Source organism: Eurosta solidaginis, chromosome 2 (genome assembly GCF_040869045.1).
Source record: "Eurosta solidaginis isolate ZX-2024a chromosome 2, ASM4086904v1, whole genome shotgun sequence".
Classification (NCBI taxonomy): domain Eukaryota; kingdom Metazoa; phylum Arthropoda; class Insecta; order Diptera; family Tephritidae; genus Eurosta; species Eurosta solidaginis.
The window spans coordinates 68,566,854-68,590,507 of record NC_090320.1 but is presented as its reverse complement, the minus strand read 5'-3'; the positions used below and the strand labels follow the sequence as shown (position 1 = coordinate 68,590,507).

The following is a 23,654-nucleotide window of genomic DNA, read 5'->3' as shown; positions in this document are numbered from 1 at the left end:
AACATTTGTTCATCCATCTTTTACCCTCTCAGAAGTTTTATGCACAAATGATGTTGAGCTAATAGACATGTAGTCGTTGAGGTACATATGACGGACCTTCCGCGCTGCTTGGTAGAAAAATTACACGAGCGGTTCTACAGGAGTGGCGTACACGATCGCTCTACTTGACATTTGTAGCATAGCAGGGAATATAACATCTGAATCAGGCGATTTAAATTTAGAGAAAGTCTTCAGCGCTCATACGATCTTGATATCAGTCGCATAGCCCATTACTAACCGCTCCGTTATCGATTCGTGATCGAGATGAGAAGTTCGGATCGAAAAGCGCTTCAAATGCAACCTCACTATTACAGAACTATTCACCGTTCTCTTTCGTTATTAGTCACTGGACTACACCTCGCCTAATTAGAACTTTTCTTCACCGCGCTGTTTCCCTGGAGAATTCGATGTCCGCATAGAAATTTTTACATAAGACTTCGGCTATGAACTTCACGCTTGCAGATCCTCAATAAATCCCTGTATTCGTCCCTGCACGCTAAGCATTCTGCGACCTTTGCCAACTCAAACATTTCTTCTAAGAAGCCTCAGCTCCTTGCGTCGCCGTGGCGGCTTTGTTTTTCCTCTGAATTTTCTTAATAGAGGCCAAGCTCCGTTGTACGCTGTCAAAAGCGCCTTTGATAGGAGTTATTGGACTCCGCCTATAAAGGACCCACCCAATGCCCTTGATATATCACGTTCAGAACTCAATGTGAACTTTGCTGGATGTTGGACCAACATATGTTTTGTTAAAAAAGAATTGAAATATTTTACTGAATATGTCTGGCTACTCGCTAAATTACGGAGAGCAGACTGCTTTTACCTTATCCCACACAAACGCTCCAATGCGGATTTTTACTTCTTTTGGTAACTTGGGCTACCAAAAATTTTGATCATCAAGAGACTTAAAGCGGTTAGAATATTATAGTATGCAATCTCCTGGAACTGGTTTACTTTCCTCACTTATTTTGGGGCTCTTCACTAACCCACCCAACGCTTGACATTCTCTAACCACTCATGGATCGCCAGTTGGTTTGAACATCAGCCCAGCACTCAACGATTCACCGTTTGCCTTGGCACCTCTGAATCAATACCATAACGTGACCTAGCCAGTGTAGCCGCTGTTTCTTTATGTGCTGGACTATGTTGGTGTCTGCGGTACTCGCCGTTGCAAACGTATAGACGCCCATAAACCTTTAGAAGAACTTTTCTCTCGAAGACTGCCAGAGCCGCCTCATCGGATGTTGTCATGGTTCATGCATTCTATATAGCAGGACTAGTACGGTAAGTACCTCGTAGAGCCTTAAAATCATCGAAGAGGTGATGTGATGTCAATTCTTTTTTTGCGATGTTTTTTTTTTAAGATTTGGCGCATAGCGAAAATATGGTTGATGGTAGCCGTTGAACCGTTTGAAGCCGTACTGATAAGGTACAATCAGCGGATTTACGGTGGGCTTCAATATTTCGCACAATACGCTTGACAAAACCTTATATGCCATACTAAGAAGGCTGATTTCGAAATATTTGGCGCGCAGTCTGCAGGATACCCCTTCTTGTTTGCAACAAATTTTTGCAAAATTTTTTTATATTCTGGAATAATAAGACTAAAGACTTTATTGCTGTTATGTCTCGATATGTACCATACATTGTGATTTTCGTATGATATTATTTGACAACTGCAGTTTAATTAAATTTTTCTCTTCCTTTTGCTTTAGTTTTATGATAGCAACAATCTGCCCTTGGATGTATCGACCGATCATATTTACGAGGGTCATGTGATAGGGGACCGTAATAGTTATGTATTTGGTTCAATATTGGATGGGATATTCGAGGGTAAAATAATAACAGAACGTGATGCCTATTATGTTGAACATGCCAAACGTTATTTTCCATTAACTACAACAACATCAACATCATCCTCAGCGGCAGCGGCAGCAACAACACAAAATTCGAATGATACAGGAATACCATTAGCACAACGACTGGTTGCAGCCCAAAATATAGCAACAACATACACAAATAGCACATCAACATCAACACCGACGACGAGTTCAGCAGCAGCAACAACAACAGTGCCAGTATCAATAAATACAACATCGACGACAATGAAAACTCCAACGTCCGGCGGAAATCATAAAAATGGACAAACTGACGACAATCAGAATATTGGTTTCCATTCGATTATTTACAAGGAATCGCATGTCGATGATGCTTACAAGGATATGCGTGAAGGTAAGTAGTAACAGTTGTAATACTAAGTTATTTTTTACAGCCTCCATTCTTGTTTTCTTGAGATTGTTGATTGAATGATGTTACATAAATAGTGTAAGTACGTTAAAGAGTGGAGAGAAGGGAGTGAGGGGAATCTAATAACTTTATTTAAAAGAAAAATATTTTCGAAAGCACTGCTAAAAGGCAGATGATGTTTTTATTAATGGCTGCCGAAATTGTATGAATGCATATAAATTTGCGAGAAAGTACATTTTCTTGTATTTAAATTGAAAACGAATGTCAAAATTGCGTTGTGGAGCATATTTAGCTTTTCAGCATAAAAATGGTGTAACCCCCGATAAAAGCAATGTTGTATTCTACTTTTGGCACTCTACTACTGTCCCATGGTAATCAAAAGTTGGTTTTCACAACTATTGCACTGAAAGTTCTTCTTGTAAGAAAAAAATTTTGCACCAAAACCGTAAGGAACATAAATTATTGCTTACACCATATTTGTGCTAATAGTTGTAATAGTTATTTCTTTTAATACACAAAAGGAAAGGAGCGGCATCCAGAGACCCCCAGCGGATTAGGGGATAGAAAATACCCGCGGCAGGTATACATGTCGTAAGAGGCGACTAAAGTACCAAATTGATTCAAGATTTTGTGAAGCGCAACCCTTTCAAGGGGCTGCCAGTGCAATATATAGCTTCTCCAACCCATTTGGCAAACTTACCTACCCGTGGCGAATGCTGTTTCTTTAACAGCCTATGCTCTGGTGACGCCAAGTTCCTGATGGATCTAGGGGGTGGAAGGGCAGTATGGCCTAGAAGGTTGTTGTTGTTGTTGTAGCAATGTTTCGCCCCACCTAATAGCTGCGAACTATCACAAATTGTCATCAATATTCTCTAACGGGAGTCCAAGGAAACTTGCTGTTTCGACAGGGGTGGACCATAATGAAAGGGGTGTTAGAGGCGTAGGTTCCACATTACAATTAAAGAGATGGTTGGTGTCATGTGGGGGCACATTGCAAGCGGGGCATACATTTTGTATATCGGGGTTGATTCTGGATATGTAAGAGTTTAACCTGTTACAGTATCCAGAACGAAGTTGAGCCAGAGTGACTCGCATTTCCTTGGGGAGTATGCGTTCCTTTTACGCAAGTTTTGGGTACTATTCCCTGAGTACTGGATTCACTGGGCAATTCCTGGCATAAAGGTTCGATGCCTGTTTGTGGAGTTCACCAAGGACCTGCTTGTGTTTTTTTGCTTCATACGGCTGAGTTCTCAGATGCCGTATTTCCTCAAAATGTTTACGGATATGACTCCTTAAGTCCCTAGGCGGTGTTGGCTCATCAATCAGATGTCTGTTGGGATGCCCAGGTTTCTGGGTATTCAACAGGAACTGTTTGGTTAGCATCTTATTTCTCTCCCTGAGAGGGAGTATTCTCGCGGAGTTTGATCGTGCCTACGTAGCGAACAACACGTATTCGGATAGCGTTCTTCTTTTGCCCTGTGCAAAACTACAAAAACCAAATTATTTAATACCTAAATCACTGTTTCAGAAGTTGCAAGTGTAGTATAAAACTAGCAGAAATAGTAGTTCATAATTATGTGCGAGCGCAATGCGCCTGACTTTGTGTTTAATAAAATTATAAACTTAAAGGCCGTGGTTAAATAAAACACAATGTTTAAAATTTCATTGGTTTTTTAATTTGTCAATATTTCGGCTTCAGTCTGAAGCCATCTTCAGGACTGTAAGTAAACACAAATGTATAAAAAGGGGGCATTCATTTCAGATACATGGTCATTAAAATTTACGTTATGCAACTAGGTATACATATAAACGAAACACAACTTACACTTGTGGTTATTCTTTATCGACTGATCATATGTTCGGAAAACAAAAGAAAAATAAACATCAAAAATGTATACAATTTTAAAGTACAGTAAGTGTAAACTAAAATATGCACAAACAAATATATAGGGATACAAACAATAGATCAACGAATATGTCGTCATCCAACATTATGATTTGTTGATCCCAAGTATGCTGCTAGCGGAATAATTTCTGTACGCTGCTTTCTTTCATGTGCGCCGTGAGACTTGCATTTTGTGTTGTTGTTTAAGCAATAAATTGCGATATGCATATGCGCATTGGTCTGTGTCACTTTTAAAATTAATTCTCTTATCATTAGGCGTGTTCATAATGTGGAGCATTTCCATGGTGAAGCGCTTATTATATTGTTTCTCTATGTCCAATATAGTAACATTCTGGAAATCGGGATAGTGGCCCGTATCCTTACAGTGGGCCGTTAAGGCCGTTTTATTTTCCGAAGCGTTGTTTCTAAGTTTAATATTGGACTTATGGCCGGAAATCCTTGTCTTTAATTTTAATTTTGTTGTCCCCACATATACCTTCTCGCATAAGTGAGACCCGTCACCGTTGCATGGGATTCTGTATATTAGGTTGGATTTCTCATCCTTTGGAATTCTGTCCTTTGTATTACTGTAAATTTGTTTCAATGTATTGTTGTATGTGAACGCTATTTTGACCTTTTCTTTGTCATATAAATCCGATCTCTTGATCCTCTCTGCTATTCTTGGGACATAGGTTATCGCTTTGTATATTTTGTTATTTGCTTCTTCAGGTTTACGTTCATTACGTGCTCTGGTATAGAAATTTCGGACCAGTTTATTAACCAAGCTACTTGGAAACTCATTATCCTCTAGAGTTTTTTTGATGATCGTGATATTCTTCTTGTGGTACATTCTGTCGCTTATTGTAAGTACCCGTCTTATGAAGCTTTTGGCGGTATTTATTATTGTACTTTTTTCGTGTTTTGAATAATAGTTAATTAGTCTTCCCGAAGCTGTGGGTTTTCTGTACCAGTCAATATATAATTTGTTGTTTCTCCTATTGATTAACGTGTCCAAGTACGGTAGTTGACCATCTTTCTCAACCTCTATTGTAAACTTAATGTTTCTGCTGTAGCTGTTGAGTTCAGTGAGAATGTTTCCAATTTGTTCAGTTTTTACAATGGCAAATAAGTCATCTACATACTTTGTAAGTAGGCGTGGTTTGCTAGTAGTTTCATTTTCGAATCTTGTTAGCAGCTCCTCCATGACAATGTCAGCTATGACTGGGGAGGCTGGTGAGCCCATGGGCATTCCTGTACGTTGTTCGTATATTTTTTCATTGTATTTAAAATATCGATTCTCTTTTATGCAAAATTTCACCATTGTGATAAATAGTTCCCTTGTTAATGATGTATATTCTTTTATGTTTTCCCACTTTGCGGATATGATTTCAATGGCTAAATCAACCGGAATGCTTGGGAACAAGGAGACTACGTCCAAGGAAACAAGGCTTTCATCATCATAAATATATGTGCCATTGACCTTACTTTTAAATTCTGTTGAGTCATCGACATTATATTTAGAAGAACAAGTGATATTTTTGAGTATTCTCACGACATATTTACAGAGGTTGTATGACGGGGAGTCGATAGATGAACAAATAGGTCGGAGTGGTATACCTTCTTTATGAATTTTTGGTAATCCATAGATTCTGGGAGTAATAGCATTTTTACACAGTAGCTTGTTCTTTTCTTGGATATCTATGGCACCGCTGTTGAACATCCTTTGAACAATCTCATTGTTTTTGTCTTGTAGCTTGTTCGTCGGATCGCGTTTTAAAACTCTGTAGGTAGAGATGTCGTTCACCAGTGTCTGAATCTTTGTATCGTATTCGTTTTTGTCTATCACCACTGTAGCGTTGCCCTTGTCGGCATTGAGTACAAGTAATTGTTTGTTGTGTTTGAGGAACCGTTTTGTCTCTTCCAGTATTTTGCGTGTGAATTTGTCTCGTGTGGAAATCGTATTGTTTTTTAGATGGTCGTGTATCAGTGTCGTGAAGTTGTTTCTTGCCACTTCTTGTGATTCCTTATCTTTCGCCGTTTGTATAATGTTTTCCCCGTCTGCTATAAACTTAAATAGAGGAAATCTCTTGTTTTCGGTCGAGAGGGCATATTTCGGGCCCAGCGATAACAGCCATTGTATATCATGTGGTATTTCAGTTTGTGTGGTATTTCGGAACCATTGTGGTACCACCCTAATATTGAGTTTTTCCTTCTCTTGTTGTCTTAGTTTTTCGTACTTTTTTGTTTGTCTCTGTTTAATCTTGCTTGTGAGGTTGTCCAACAGTATATTTTCACTTTCGTAGAATTTGGTTGAATGGTGAGAATTAAGAGTGTGATCGATTTCTGTTCTCAGTCTATTTGCCTCCCTTCTGTTTTGTCTTAGGAGGTCATGTTTGATACATATTATCATATTTAAAAGCTTCGCCTGCACTTGATTAATGAATGTGACAACTTTGTTTGTGTACTTACGTGGAATTCTGCAATTATTGGTGTTGTTTTTTATGATGTACATAATATCTTTTGTTGCATCTCTTAAAAAATTTGGTGTTATTCCACTTCGCTTGCATCTCTCCAAGAATTTCGTCGACTCTGACATTTTAATAATTTGTTGTGTTTTTTGCTGGTATCGTTTGATGTCCCTGTTGATCCGTGTATTATATTTGTGTTTGATGGTTTGGTACACCTTAAGGGTGTCTCCGTTCTTTTGGTGTGCTCTCCGTTTGAACATTTTTGGTAATTTTTATAGCCTTATGCGTTTACGTTATGTTAATAATAATGAGCTTAAAGGCCGTGGTTAAATAAAACACAATGTTTAAAATTTCATTGGTTTTTTAATTTGTCAATATTTCGGCTTCAGTCTGAAGCCATCTTCAGGACTGTAAGTAAACACAAATGTATAAAAAGGGGGCATTCATTTCAGATACATGGTCATTAAAATTTACGTTATGCAACTAGGTATACATATAAACGAAACACAACTTACACTTGTGGTTATTCTTTATCGACTGATCATATGTTCGGAAAACAAAAGTAAAATAAACATCAAAAATGTATACAATTTTAAAGTACAGTAAGTGTAAACTAAAATATGCACAAACAAATATATAGGGATACAAACAATAGATCAACGAATATGTCGTCATCCAACATTATGATTTGTTGATCCCAAGTATGCTGCTAGCGGAATAATTTCTGTACGCTGCTTTCTTTCATGTGCGCCGTGAGACTTGCATTTTGTGTTGTTGTTTAAGCAATAAATTGCGATATGCATATGCGCATTGGTCTGTGTCACTTTTAAAATTAATTCTCTTATCATTAGGCGTGTTCATAATGTGGAGCATTTCCATGGTGAAGCGCTTATTATATTGTTTCTCTATGTCCAATATAGTAACATTCTGGAAATCGGGATAGTGGCCCGTATCCTTACAGTGGGCCGTTAAGGCCGTTTTATTTTCCGAAGCGTTGTTTCTAAGTTTAATATTGGACTTATGGCCGGAAATCCTTGTCTTTAATTTTAATTTTGTTGTCCCCACATATACCTTCTCGCATAAGTGAGACCCGTCACCGTTGCATGGGATTCTGTATATTAGGTTGGATTTCTCATCCTTTGGAATTCTGTCCTTTGTATTACTGTAAATTTGTTTCAATGTATTGTTGTATGTGAACGCTATTTTGACCTTTTCTTTGTCATATAAATCCGATCTCTTGATCCTCTCTGCTATTCTTGGGACATAGGTTATCGCTTTGTATATTTTGTTATTTGCTTCTTCAGGTTTACGTTCATTACGTGCTCTGGTATAGAAATTTCGGACCAGTTTATTAACCAAGCTACTTGGAAACTCATTATCCTCTAGAGTTTTTTTGATGATCGTGATATTCTTCTTGTGGTACATTCTGTCGCTTATTGTAAGTACCCGTCTTATGAAGCTTTTGGCGGTATTTATTATTGTACTTTTTTCGTGTTTTGAATAATAGTTAATTAGTCTTCCCGAAGCTGTGGGTTTTCTGTACCAGTCAATATATAATTTGTTGTTTCTCCTATTGATTAACGTGTCCAAGTACGGTAGTTGACCATCTTTCTCAACCTCTATTGTAAACTTAATGTTTCTGCTGTAGCTGTTGAGTTCAGTGAGAATGTTTCCAATTTGTTCAGTTTTTACAATGGCAAATAAGTCATCTACATACTTTGTAAGTAGGCGTGGTTTGCTAGTAGTTTCATTTTCGAATCTTGTTAGCAGCTCCTCCATGACAATGTCAGCTATGACTGGGGAGGCTGGTGAGCCCATGGGCATTCCTGTACGTTGTTCGTATATTTTTTCATTGTATTTAAAATATCGATTCTCTTTTATGCAAAATTTCACCATTGTGATAAATAGTTCCCTTGTTAATGATGTATATTCTTTTATGTTTTCCCACTTTGCGGATATGATTTCAATGGCTAAATCAACCGGAATGCTTGGGAACAAGGAGACTACGTCCAAGGAAACAAGGCTTTCATCATCATAAATATATGTGCCATTGACCTTACTTTTAAATTCTGTTGAGTCATCGACATTATATTTAGAAGAACAAGTGATATTTTTGAGTATTCTCACGACATATTTACAGAGGTTGTATGACGGGGAGTCGATAGATGAACAAATAGGTCGGAGTGGTATACCTTCTTTATGAATTTTTGGTAATCCATAGATTCTGGGAGTAATAGCATTTTTACACAGTAGCTTGTTCTTTTCTTGGATATCTATGGCACCGCTGTTGAACATCCTTTGAACAATCTCATTGTTTTTGTCTTGTAGCTTGTTCGTCGGATCGCGTTTTAAAACTCTGTAGGTAGAGATGTCGTTCACCAGTGTCTGAATCTTTGTATCGTATTCGTTTTTGTCTATCACCACTGTAGCGTTGCCCTTGTCGGCATTGAGTACAAGTAATTGTTTGTTGTGTTTGAGGAACCGTTTTGTCTCTTCCAGTATTTTGCGTGTGAATTTGTCTCGTGTGGAAATCGTATTGTTTTTTAGATGGTCGTGTATCAGTGTCGTGAAGTTGTTTCTTGCCACTTCTTGTGATTCCTTATCTTTCGCCGTTTGTATAATGTTTTCCCCGTCTGCTATAAACTTAAATAGAGGAAATCTCTTGTTTTCGGTCGAGAGGGCATATTTCGGGCCCAGCGATAACAGCCATTGTATATCATGTGGTATTTCAGTTTGTGTGGTATTTCGGAACCATTGTGGTACCACCCTAATATTGAGTTTTTCCTTCTCTTGTTGTCTTAGTTTTTCGTACTTTTTTGTTTGTCTCTGTTTAATCTTGCTTGTGAGGTTGTCCAACAGTATATTTTCACTTTCGTAGAATTTGGTTGAATGGTGAGAATTAAGAGTGTGATCGATTTCTGTTCTCAGTCTATTTGCCTCCCTTCTGTTTTGTCTTAGGAGGTCATGTTTGATACATATTATCATATTTAAAAGCTTCGCCTGCACTTGATTAATGAATGTGACAACTTTGTTTGTGTACTTACGTGGAATTCTGCAATTATTGGTGTTGTTTTTTATGATGTACATAATATCTTTTGTTGCATCTCTTAAAAAATTTGGTGTTATTCCACTTCGCTTGCATCTCTCCAAGAATTTCGTCGACTCTGACATTTTAATAATTTGTTGTGTGCGATAACCTATGTCCCAAGAATAGCAGAGAGGATCAAGAGATCGGATTTATATGACAAAGAAAAGGTCAAAATAGCGTTCACATACAACAATACATTGAAACAAATTTACAGTAATACAAAGGACAGAATTCCAAAGGATGAGAAATCCAACCTAATATACAGAATCCCATGCAACGGTGACGGGTCTCACTTATGCGAGAAGGTATATGTGGGGACAACAAAATTAAAATTAAAGACAAGGATTTCCGGCCATAAGTCCAATATTAAACTTAGAAACAACGCTTCGGAAAATAAAACGGCCTTAACGGCCCACTGTAAGGATACGGGCCACTATCCCGATTTCCAGAATGTTACTATATTGGACATAGAGAAACAATATAATAAGCGCTTCACCATGGAAATGCTCCACATTATGAACACGCCTAATGATAAGAGAATTAATTTTAAAAGTGACACAGACCAATGCGCATATGCATATCGCAATTTATTGCTTAAACAACAACACAAAATGCAAGTCTCACGGCGCACATGAAAGAAAGCAGCGTACAGAAATTATTCCGCTAGCAGCATACTTGGGATCAACAAATCATAATGTTGGATGACGACATATTCGTTGATCTATTGTTTGTATCCCTATATATTTGTTTGTGCATATTTTAGTTTACACTTACTGTACTTTAAAATTGTATACATTTTTGATGTTTATTTTACTTTTGTTTTCCGAACATATGATCAGTCGATAAAGAATAACCACAAGTGTAAGTTGTGTTTCGTTTATATGTATACCTAGTTGCATAACGTAAATTTTAATGACCATGTATCTGAAATGAATGCCCCCTTTTTATACATTTGTGTTTACTTACAGTCCTGAAGATGGCTTCAGACTGAAGCCGAAATATTGACAAATTAAAAAACCAATGAAATTTTAAACATTGTGTTTTATTTAACCACGGCCTTTAAGCTCATTATTATTAACATAACGTAAACGCATAAGGCTATAAAAATTACCAAAAATAAAATTATAAAATCATCAAATAATGACTTGACAAGAAAAAGAAAAAATGACAGCGTGACAGAAAACACGATGTCAAAAACCACCAAAAACAATTACTACGCAATACTATATGAAGATCTAGAAGAGTGTAATGTGGCAATTACCCACCGACGTGTGCCGTACGTACGGCCGTTTGTCGTCTTTGTACATGTACATAACATATTTGTGTGTGTATTGTTTACAGATATGCATTGTTGCCATTGACCATTTTGCATGCATGTTTATGGAAACATCAACTTTTTCCAATTTAATTTTTGATGTTGTAAAAGGCTGGAATTAATATTAATTAAATATAAATAGATGACATATTTCTAATCTGCACTTTTACGTAATTATTTCGAATTATTTTCACAATTTTTCAAACTTTAATTAGGTGTTTTTGTATAAAACTGCAAACGGTCAAAAATTAGCGCACAAAAGTTTACTGGGCAACTCTGTCTAGTTAGAGAGCGATCAGCTGACACGTTCTTACGGAAAAAATCAAAATTGTTTTGATTTCTACGTTCCGGGCTACGTACGTACGGGCGTTGCACGTCGGTGAGTTTTCGTTTACATTGCACACTCATAAGATAGGTCGTGTCAGCTGACACGTTTTTTGTACGTACGTTCTTGAGTAACCACGGCTTAACGAAGCATTCATAAAATTCCAACGATATGTGCAAACCAACAAGCTAAGTAACTATAGCGAAGAAACACGAGCTCATGCTATAAACAACAACTGCAACCCATCAACAAGCGCAGCAGCAGCCGAAGCAAGTGTAACAAATAAACAAGAACCAAAAGCAAATACAAATGTGAAAAACAAAAGCAACAGCAAAAACATTCCTCCAATTAATACATTCGATGTAGAATCTAAACAAATAATAGAACTGATTAAAGATGGTTTGAAGATAACTCAATTTAAAATAAAAGAATATAGCCAAAATAAAATAGCGATTTATTTAACAAATCTCGACGAATATAAAAGAGTCCGCGGATATTTTGAAAAAGCCAAGGTAAAATACTATTCGTATACACCTAAATGCTTAAAAACTAAAACTTATCTGTTGAAAGGCCTTAACGGCAATACAAAATGCGAAGAAATCTTAAATGAGCTTCAACACTACCAAAATGAAAATCTCACCATACTTTAAGTAAGTCAATTCACTACGAAGAAATCTGTAGAGAAAAAGATAACGCTTCCTATATTCATGGTACAAGTAAGCGCTGACAGCAACGTTAATGAATTAAAAGCCATCAAATGCATACTATATTACTGTATCAAATGGGAACATCTACGCAGACCCGAAATCCCACAATATAGGAATTGTCAAAATTTTTTTCATAGTGCTGCCAATTGTAATATGCCAGCCAGGTGTGTGAAATGTAGTGGGCTACACAATAGCAAAGAATGCCCTTCTTCTGAAGGTGACTCAGCAGAAAAATCAGACCCATACTGCGTACTATGCAAAAAACATAGACACCCAGCATCATACAGAGGTTGTGAACGCTACAAAGAGCTGCAACAGAAAATGAGGCTGAAAAAACAAAGTTTAGCTACGACTAAAACTAATCGCCCTATTAATTACAACAAATCTACTAATCATAATGTAAGCTATGCAAATGTATTGAGAGAAGAGCGAGTTGCTTCTGACACTATCAATAACCAAAACATGCAAAATTCTTTTCTATTAGAATTAAAAAATACAATCTTAGCACTAAGTAATCAAATTACAAACATACAAAAACAACTAGAATTGCAGACTGCAAGGGTCGATGCAATATGTGGTATTATGGACTCAGTATGAGTGGTGGTCCCTTACAAACTGTTAATAAACCTCACTTAAACATTATTTCTCTTAATGTTAACTCCCTCATAAACTTATGCAGAAGATTAGACTTAAGTAAATTTATAAAAGATAGAAATCCAGATATATTACTACTTAACGAAACTAAATTAAATCCGAAACATAAGTTAAAATTTCTTGGATATAATTTAATAAGGAAAGATAGGTCGGCAGGTATGAGAGGTGGTGGAACAGCGATCCTAATCAAAGACAATATAAAATTTACCAAAGTTTTTAACCGTAAAATTGATAACCTAACAGTTTTTGAAACTTGCATTGTTAAAACACACATGCCTCCAAATAATATATTATACATAATAGCAGCATATTATCCGGCAGGGAACAATAATGACGCATTTAAAACAGAACTCAATTCAGTTTTCGAAGCTCTAAATCTTGAACAATTGAATCATTATTTCATACCAGCCGGAGACCTCAACAGTAAGCACGCGGACTGGGGTAATGTCCAAGAAAATTCTAAAGACAAATCACTAAAAGATTGGCTTACGTCGAATGAGATGAGATACCGCTGCAATATCTGTATTGCAGACCATAGACTAAACATACAAAAAGCAACGACACAGTCAACTGTCTCAACTGCCTTAACTACGATAGCGATCATAACGCCATAGAAATTATCGCTCGTAGAGACAACAATAGCTTATTCACATTACTGGGCAACTCGCAACAAAAAATTTTGGACTACAAAAAAACAAACTGGAAAAATTTTAAAAGCACCCTGACTTCAGAACTTGAAAATAAAACGACACCGGACAATAGGAACTTGAAAAACTTTGAGATCGACCATCACCTAGATAAACTTAACAAAATAATATTAACAGCCATAGAGAAGAATGTACCAAATACAAAATCTAACAGCACTACTAACACACTTACCAACATACCAATTTTAAAATCATTGCTTTTAGAAAAAAGTAAAACACTTACTTTGATAAAAAATTATAATCGCCTACAATTACATTGCTCTTATAGCACTATACAAAAAGAAAAAGCCAAACTCAAACTAATAAAGAAATTAATTCAGGACAACATCAAAATACACATAAACAAGCAACTTGAACGAAAACTATCCTTTATCAAGACTAACAATCCTCTAAAAAAATCTTTTATAAAAAATCAGGGAGAGACTATCAGTCATCTTTGTATTCCATTTGCTTCATCCCCACTCATACAAGAAGCCGGACTAGATTGTACCGTTATTGAATAAAATACCTCAACCAACAATTACATTATTAAAAATAGCAAAGAAATAGTTGATATAATTGGCGTTCATTTTGAATCAATCCACTCTCCAAAACAGAACAAACCAGACAATCTCTTTCATTCACAGGTTGAAGATTGCTTCAATGAGTTTTTGAAAACAAAAACTTTATTCGACAGCATCGAAGCGACCAAAACAACATTTACCATCGAAAAGAGGGCAAATAACCTTTCCGAAGAACAAACTGAAAGATTCTTCATTCTTTCCAACGACCTCTCAGATGTATTTGCGAATTTAAAGGCAAACTCTCATCAGGCTTAGATCAAATACCAAATATCGTCCTAAAAATTTATCCACAGAGATAATTTTAGAATATTGTACGCTTTTCAACAACATGTTGAACAATGCATACTTCCTATCCCTTTGGAAAATCGCCAAAACTATAGTGATACCTAAAAAAGACAGAGATAAAAACAGTATGAAAAATCTTCGCCCAATGAGCTTGCTCCCAAATTTTAGTAAAATTTTCGAGGTAGCCATAAACATAAACATTAATAGAATTATCGAAGATAATAACCTAATAAGTTCCAAACAATTCGGTTTTAAATATGGGCACTCAACTATTCACGCCATCAGCCTTCTGGTTACCGATATAAACTGGAACTGGAATAAAAAATATGTCACAGGAGCTTGCTGCCTCGACATAGAAAAGGCTTTCGACCAACTGTCGGTAAAAGGACTCATAACAAAACTCATTGGATACAAATTCCCTCTACATCTTGTAATACTAATTTATAATATGCTCTCTAATAGAAAATTCTCGGTATATACAAATGGTATAAAAAGTACACGAGAATTTAATATAATAAATGGACTGCAGCAAGGTATTGCAAATGCCCCCATTCTTTTTAATATCTATATACTAGATTTGTTGCATAAAATAGACAACATAATAGCATTTGCCGATGATGTTGTTATTTATCACTCAGATAGTTCAATTACTAACATAAACACAAATCTCCAGAGTAAATACAATACTGTCGAAGAATATACAATAGATTGGCAACTCAAAGTAAACGCTAACAAATGTGAAACTGTTCTGTTTCCCCCCCTATCAAAAAATGTAACTCAAACATTAAAAAAAATTGGAAAAAGTTCCAAATTATTTCGAATCCAATCTCATAATTAAACAATCCGAGAGTCAAATACCTTGGTATATATCTGGATAAATTTTTATGCTATAACGATCACATAAACTACCAAATAACGAAAACTACTAAGGCGTTCCATGCTTATAAAAAAGTGTTCTCGACAAAATTTTTGGATAAAAGGCTGAAATCCATTATATATCAAACACTTTTAAGACCTATACTTACGTATGGATGCCAGATTTGGTTTAACATATCCCCATCATACATGGAAAGACTGAGAAAGTTTGAACGTAAAATTTTGAGATCCTGTACTTCCTTGTACAGGTCAGCATATAGTAATTATACCAAATACATTTCGAATGCGAAGGTCTATAGTACAGCAAAAGTACCGAGAATTGACTGCCACATAATAAATTTGACAAGGAGACATATACTACGCTGTCTTAACAATGACAATAACACACTGATAAGTGCACACTTCCACGAAAGCGAAGAATACTTTTACCTTACAGTTAGAAATGGATTTACACCCCCAGAATCATTCCTTTACCTTGACAGGAATTCATTTATACAAAGTAAAGATCACATACCGATAATCTATCACATTTTTAGAAGAGCGAATATGAAAATAATAACCTCGAAAACAATTAACAAAGAAAACAAACGTTTTAATACATACATCTCTACCAGAAACAAACTAGAAGCACCTTCCATTATAAGACAATGCTGGTGGCTAAATCACATATACCCACAACACCTGCTCATGCCGGACATCCGACATAACTTTCCCTTACTTAATTTTATCTTCTATTAAAAATATTTAATCAGGCATTGCTTTTTAATGTTTTTTTTTCTTTGCAAAATAATCATGGTTCATACATGCTTTAAGTTAAAGCGGTTACACATAAGTGTTATCAACTAATAAAATGTTATATTATATCATATGTAGCCCGCCAAGTACATGAGAACTCGTCTAGAGTCATTGTATAATTGTATTATTAAATGAAAACTATTGATTATTTTAGTAGATAAGATCATCAACATCGAAATAAATAAACACTAAAAAAAAAAAGGAGTATTCTCGCCTCATTATGTAGATGGTGTTCTGGGGACATAAGAGGACAGCCCGTGGCGGTTCTGAGCGCAGTATTTTGGCAGGCCTGTAGCTTCTTCCAGTGGGTAGTTTTTAGGCTTGGCGACCATATAGGGGACGCGTAGCACGCAAACCAACGCCAATTGGTAATGTGGTAATGAGCGTTTCTTTGTTTTTTCCCCAAGTACTGCCAGCAAGGGATTTGAGGATTTTATTACGGCTCTGGATTTTCGGAACAATGGCGGCTGCGTGCTCACCAAAATGTAGATCCTGATCAAACGTCACACTCAAGATTTTGGGGTGTAGGACAGTCGGTAGCGTAGTGCCATCGACGTGGATGTTCAAAATGGTCGACATTTGGGACGTCCAAGTTGTAAATAAGGTCGCGGATGATTTAGTCAGTGATAATGCCAAGTTTCGCGAGGCGAAAAAAGTGGAGAGATCAGGGAGGTAGACGTTTATTCTGTTGCAAAGCTCGTCGATCTGTGGGCCTGGGCCTGTGGCCATTATTGTGCAGTCATCGGCGTAAGAAACGATAGTAACTCCTTCCGGTGGTGAAGGTAGTTTTGATATGTAAAAACTAAACAAAAGTGGGGATAGGACACCACCCTGTGGCACCCCTTGTTTAATTCTTCTTGGCTTTGATGTTTCGTTTCTGAATTGCACCGATGCCTGCCGACCCCCCAGATAATTTTCGGTCCACCTTTTAAGACATGGGGGAAGGGTAGACCCTTCCAAGTCTGGCAGTAACGTGCCATGGTTGACCGTGTCAAAAGCTTTTGATAGGTCTAGCGCTGCGAGTACTGTTCTATGGTGGGGCTTCTGACTTAAACCACAATTTATCTGGGTGCTAATGGCATTTAGCGCGGTGGTGGTGCTATGGAGTCTTCTAAAGCCATGCTGATGACAGGCTAGCTGTAAATTTGCTTTGAAGTAGGGGAGCAAAATAGCTTCAAGCATCTTGACTACTGGCGATAGGAGAGATATCGGGCGTTATGACTCTCCTATGTTAGCTGGTTTCCCTGGCTTTAGTAGCGGGGCCACCTTGGCCATTTTTCGGGTATGACAAAGGTGGAAAGAGACAGGTTGAGGCCTAGAAGGTTTCATGTGGTCATACCAAATCGTTCCCGAGATGGTCGGTCTGGTGCCTTAATGGTGCTTGTAACCGGGAGGTACCTGAATAGCATCCGGCAAAGAACCATCAACATCGATAACACCCCAAGGCCTTCGATAATGTACTTATCGCCAAAACAACAACAACAACAGCAGCGGCTTCCACACTTTCAAAACGTTAATGAATTTAATATGTTATTAAAAATGCCTGACCCTCAAACGGAAATTACTTTTCCATCACAAATTCCACACTCATCTGTGATTTTCTGCCCAGTTTATCGCACCTCTCACAACATCTAGCGATAGGAGTGTCGAGCTTCCAAACGCTGTTGCTGTAAAGCCGTCCACTTATTTTTTTTTTTTGGAGGTCCTACGAAATGTCGCCTTGATGAGCCCTTCAATAATACGCTCTAGGTGGCCGCCGCCGCCACAACATAAAAAGCCTAGCCCCTCGGTTAAATAAGTTTGAACGATTTTACACTTGGACACGTCCGTGTATGATTTGGACAACATTGTAATGGCCGACCGTGTTCGGTGTTTTCTTTATTTTTCTGTAACGTAAGCTGCAGTTGCATTCGACAACCGGATTGCCAACTGAAACTGCGTTGTCAAATGTAACTTATGCTATGTATACCTATACAACTTTATTTTATCCTAACGGAAGCCTTTAATTTCACGAGAACACAAACTAGGAGGCATACTTGCAAAGGCTTAGACTTCGGTGATGGTCATTGTATTTTTCAATATACGCAACGATTGATTTTTGGTCTTCATTGGAATGTGGTCTTAGTTAACAGATTCATAGCTGTATGCATAACCCTACTCAAACCACACTTAAACTCCTCACCTCCAAGTACCAGTCACCCCGGAACTATCACCAAGTGTTCCGCCGGGAGGTGATTTGAATATATTTAAGAAGTGAGTCCTTAACGCAGCTTCTGTTCAATTTGGTTGAAGAAGCCTTCTGTTATATCATCCCAAATTTTACAAGTCAATACATTTGGACATGGCTACTCGAAGGCCCAAGAAGCTTGTCCCCAAGCCATTCTTCATTTTATCTCCTGCGGACTTGCTTTAATGTAGTGTATTTTTGGCTGTTATTCGGTAGTCTTTCTAGTGCAGCTGTACATGTATCTATCTATACTCGACGTGCATAATGTTTAAGAGCATGAATATCGATTTTTATTTTAAAGTAAATTTGCCAAAACATTTTTGAGTTTAACCTTATAAGAGGTTGAAGCCCTAGTAAAGCCCTCAGGTGCTATTTACTTGTTTCAACAAACGTCATTCCCCCGGGCGATGTTTGCAATGCTCCCAGAATACAATAACAATATTAGGCATATATCAAATATTTAACTCTTTCAGCGGCAAAGATTCAAGAAAAACTCTACCCCCTTATGTAGCAGAGAACTTTTTTTTTTTTTTAATTAAATGTTTTTATTTTAATAAAAAATGATCAAAACTTAAAATGAATTCACAAAAAATTCTTAGATGATTTATATTTTTTTGTAATTGATATTAGAGAAAAATTGTAAGTTTACAAACGGCGATGGTTACTAGGACATGTTTCTGAATTTCACTTCTTCATCAGCTAGCTTTTCGGGAGCTGAGCGTTGAACTCGAGTCTCCAACATTCATATCGGTGCAAGCGTTTTTTTTTTTAGCTGCTACGCCATATGAATGTTCCGTTGTTCGCTGTACAATTGGTCTCTAAGAGTTGCCTTTTTTGTTTATATTCCTTTTGATCACCATTTAGGCACATACACTCTGTATGTAGTTTATTCCTAATGGTGTGGATATGATTTTTAGGCGTGCTTTTGAAAGCTTAGTAAGCTAAAGCACGCCTAAAAATCATATCCGCACCATTAGGAATAAACTACATACAGAGTGTATGTGCCTACATGGTGATCAAAAGGAATATAAACAAAAAAGGCAACTCTTAGAGACCAATTGTACAGCGAACAACGGAACATTCATATGGCGTAGCAGCTAAAAAAAAAAAAAAGGCTTGCACCGATATGAATGTTGGAGACTCGAGTTCAACGCTCAGCTCCCGAAAAGCTAGCTGATGAAGAAGTGAAATTCAGAAACATGTCCTAGTAACCATCGCCGTTTGTAAACTTACAATTTTTCTCTAATATCAATTACAAAAACCATTGTATAAAGCAATATGAGCAAAGCTCGCTAATTAAATACATATGATTTATATTTTTGTTAAAAATAATATTTTATAGTGGTTCAATTTATAGACCATGGCCACTTGAACTACTTTTATGATAATCTTGGAAGCATTTTTTTTTTCTTTGATAAACACAATGGTACATTGCATGTTCCGCAAATCCAATCTTTTCTTATTTGTTTTTTCATTGTGCTGCACATTATGTGGCTGATTCATATTTCTTTTACAAATAATAAGCAAAATAATTTCCAATGAAAAAAATACCTTACGTCGTGATGGTTCGATATAAGTCCCACAACAAAATACACTATCAGCAATAATTATGTTGTAATATTATCTCCAAAACATGAAAATACAAACCTTAGCAATATATCTGTCCAAAAAACATCAATTTTTATAATTATTTTATAAAAAACTATTTTTTCTTAATTTTTTCAAAAACCATCCACTGCGTTGCACAAAAGTTGCTTTACTGACCATAAAATGTACATAAACTACGCAACTTGCACAAAACGACAATATTTCTGCGAACATTATTGCTTTATTGTCCCGTTATCAAGTGCGGTTCAATTTTTAAACCTTTGAGACTTAAGGGATAACGTAAAAAATATGTGTTACGAAAAATGTACCACCGTCGCGGAAAATATGTAAAATATATAATACAAAAATTAAACCATTGCCGCCGAAAGAGTTAAGTAAATTCAAAATGTGCGGATGAAAAAAAGGTAAGGGTTTCGGAAAAAAAAATATATTTTAATTTTGATCCTTCTTAATATAGTTAACATTTCGATAACCACCTTGTTGTTGTTGTAGCAGTGTTTCGCCCCATCCAATAGGTGCGACTACTCACAAATTATCCTCAATATCCTCTATAAAATCCAAGGAAACTTGCAGTTTCAACAGGAGTGGACCAGAAAGAGAGGGGTGTTAGAGTGTTGGTTTCAACTTGAAAGATAGTTGGTGACATGTGAGGACACGTTGCAAGCAGGATATACATTATGTATAGCAGGGTTGATTCTGGATAGGTAAGAGTTTAACCGGTTACAGGAAGATTACTCTCCTATTTTGCGAATTCAGGGTATATTACTTTAAGAACGGTGTTCGCCGGGCAATTCCTGACATACAGGTCCGACGCCTTTTTTGTATATATTACTGAGGACCTGTTTGTATTTTTTTCTACATACGGCTGAGTTTTCAGGTGCCATATTTCCTCATAGGGTTTTGCGGAGCTGACTTTTTAAGTCAGGCGTCTGTTGCGATGTTTGTTCAGCATTTCATTTCTGACTTATCTTGTTTGGTTGATTTTCCGACAGGGTGGATAAATGATGTATATTGGAACGATTTTCCGTCATCCCTTGTCAAATTTGGTTTTGAGACAAACCGGTTTCGGCGTTGTGCCATCGTCAGTGTCGATTTTCGTTCTGATCTCTTGTTGTCGTTTGTCCTGTATTTATAGTTCCTAGGTATATGAGCAGGTATTGTCAAATTGATGCTTGTGTATATTTAGTTATGTGTAAGTGCTGTGTGTTCATTCAGCACCTAGGGTGGTTTACTAATCGATTTGTGTGGCTGACTGGGGTAGGTAGAAATCTGTGATTTTAGTCGTTTGACCTTCTTTGTCGGTTTTTTGTTTTGGTGTGTTAATTGTTTTGTATTTATTTGTTGTTGTGTGTTTGTCTGTTGTACCTGTGTGATTAAGTTGTTTCCTGTAAACAAGTTTTAAAGGCTCGAATATTGTGTCAGAAATTGTGTTTATCTGTTCGTTTATTATTCTACCGTCGAATGTTTTCTGTTTTTAGATTTCCATGTTTTCGAGTACGTTGAGACGTTGGCCCTTTTCCTGTATGTGAAGAACCCTAACTGTTTTATTGATGTTTGCTGGGGAACATTCATTTTCGACCATGTGATTCGCGAAGTTAGACTCGGGTATAATGTTTGGATTCCGTATTTTTTGTTGTAATCTCTAATATGTTCTCTGAACCTTGTTCTTATTTGCCGTCCTGTTTGTCCTATGTAACTATGCTGGCATCCGCAGGTAAGCTTGTATACGCCGTGGCTGCTAAACGGATCCTCTGAGTTAATGTTAGTTCTTAGTTTTCGCCCTAGATTGTTCGATGTTTTGAATGCTGTGTTAATGTTGTATTTTTTAAAGAAGTTTGCCAATTTATATGTTGCTTTTCCAGTATATGTCATAGTCGTCCAGCTATTATTTTCCTTTTCATTATTTCTTTTTGGTTCTCCATTTGTCCTTCTGAGCTTATCTACTAGTGCTTTTTTATATCCGTTGTTTGCAGCGATATTATATATGACTTCAAGTTCTCTCTTATATGCCTCTTGTGTAAGCGGTGTTCTTTCAAGTCTATGTACCAAGTGCCTTAATGCTGCATTTTTATGCTGTTGAGGGTGATTTGAGATATTGTTTATTATTGTATCGGTGGCCGTTGACTTTCTATATATGTCATAGTTAAATCTTTTGGCTTCTTTATCAATATTTATCGTGAGGTCTAGATAGTTGATTCCTCCGTCTTTTTCGGTTTCCATTGTAAATTTTATATTTCCGTGCTGCTTGTTGAGGTACTCCAGTACAAGCTCTTCGTTATTAGCAGTTAAAACGCATATTATGTCATCCACGTATCTAGCATAAAATGACACGCCTAATTTAGACTTCAGCTCCTGTATGTACTTTTCTTCCAGATTTTGCATGAACACTTCCATAAGAATTGCTGATGTGGGGCTTCCCATTCCAAGACCGTTTGTTTGTCTATACATTTTATTGTTGAATTGAAAATAGTTTTGACGTAAAGTGGTTCTTAGCGTATTTGTGATTTGCTTACTTTTCACTTTGTTTTTTGTGTTATGAACTATTGTTGAGCTAACTATGTCCAAAGTATCCGATAGTGGTATAGATGGGTATAAATCTTTTATGTCAAAGGATACCAATTTGCTGTTTCTTGTTAGCTCTACGGTCTCGAGTCTCTCTATTAGTTCTGTTGTGTTAGCTATTGCATATTCGTTCCTTAGCTCCAGAGTATCTATCAAAATCGTTTTTAAATATTTGGACAGTTTGTAACATGGTGCGGATTTAAAATTAATGATGGGCCTCATTGGCGTGTCCGGCTTGTGGATTTTTGGTAGCGCAACCAGTGGAGGAGCCGAAGGGTTCATTTGGACCAATCTATGTGCCATGTTAGAATCTAATATATTGGTTGCATTCTTTATAGCAACTTTGATTTGTTTTTGGTATTCATCTGTGGGATCCTCTCTCATTCTACGACATTTCATTTCCTCTATGAGATCCTCGGTTTTGGATATATATTGCTCTTTTTCGATTAGCACAGTGGTGTTTCCTTTGTCCGCTTTCGTTGTGACAATATTGTTTTTGCTTAGTTTATGCCGTAGATTCTTTATTGTTTTCTCCTCTGTATTCGATTTTTGTCCTTCTTGTGCTTTCACCTCCTTTTTTATGATTTCCCTGCACATGTGTCTTGCGTGCTCCTGTTCTTCCTGTGGTATCAATGATATTGCGATCTCCGCATCTACAATCGCTTGCTCCGTTTTTCTTACTGTATTCTGGTCCATGATATTGTGCTTCAGGCCCTTTTCGAGAAGTTGTGCCTCTTCCTTGGTAATGGCCACTGTTGTGAGGTTAACGAACTTGTCATGAAACTGGTGAGTGTTTTGGTTTTGGTTACCCTCTCGTCGTCTTGCCAGCTTGTCCAATTTTCGGTTCAGCGACCTGTATTTTTGTTGTAGTTCCTGATCGACCTCTGTCTTAATGCGGTCGAAACATTCCATTAATGCAGTCGTAGGTAGTTGTTCTGCCAATCTTAAATGGATAGATAATAACTCGGCATTTATCTCATCCTTCTTCGAGTACAAGCTTTCCAGTTCATATTTTAAAAAATCCTTTTCCGCTTTTCTAACTGTTTTCCTGCTAGATTTGGTATTTGCCTTTATTGTTATTTTTGCGAATTTCGGAGTAGCATTCAATTCCAGGCATTGTTTGTTGAACCAAATGCTCGCCTTTGCTTTATATATTTTCAGTAGGCGTCGCTTGTAAATTGTTAGTAGTCCGTTCGCGTTCAAGTTAAAAGCCTGACAAGCAATAACTGACTTATCTTGTTTGGTTGATTTTCCGACAGGGTGGATAAATGATGTATATTGGAACGAGTTTCCGTCATCCCTTGTC

At 36.9% G+C, this 23,654-nt stretch overlaps 1 protein-coding gene across 7 annotated transcripts in view; it reads left to right on the top strand.

The window, feature by feature from the left end:
* kuz (zinc-dependent metalloprotease kuz) overlaps nucleotides 1-23,654 on the top strand; it is a 678,429-nt gene that overhangs the window by 453,587 nt on the left and 201,188 nt on the right. For all 7 annotated transcript variants that reach the window (XR_010949517.1, XR_010949515.1, XR_010949516.1 and 4 more), the window contains exon 5: nucleotides 1,752-2,268. Coding sequence is in view for 2 of the 7 variants with exons in the window: in XM_067765619.1 (XP_067621720.1) it covers nucleotides 1,752-2,268 (517 nt within the window). In the remaining 5 variants the exon portion in view is untranslated. The remainder of the gene's footprint in view (nucleotides 1-1,751; nucleotides 2,269-23,654) is intronic.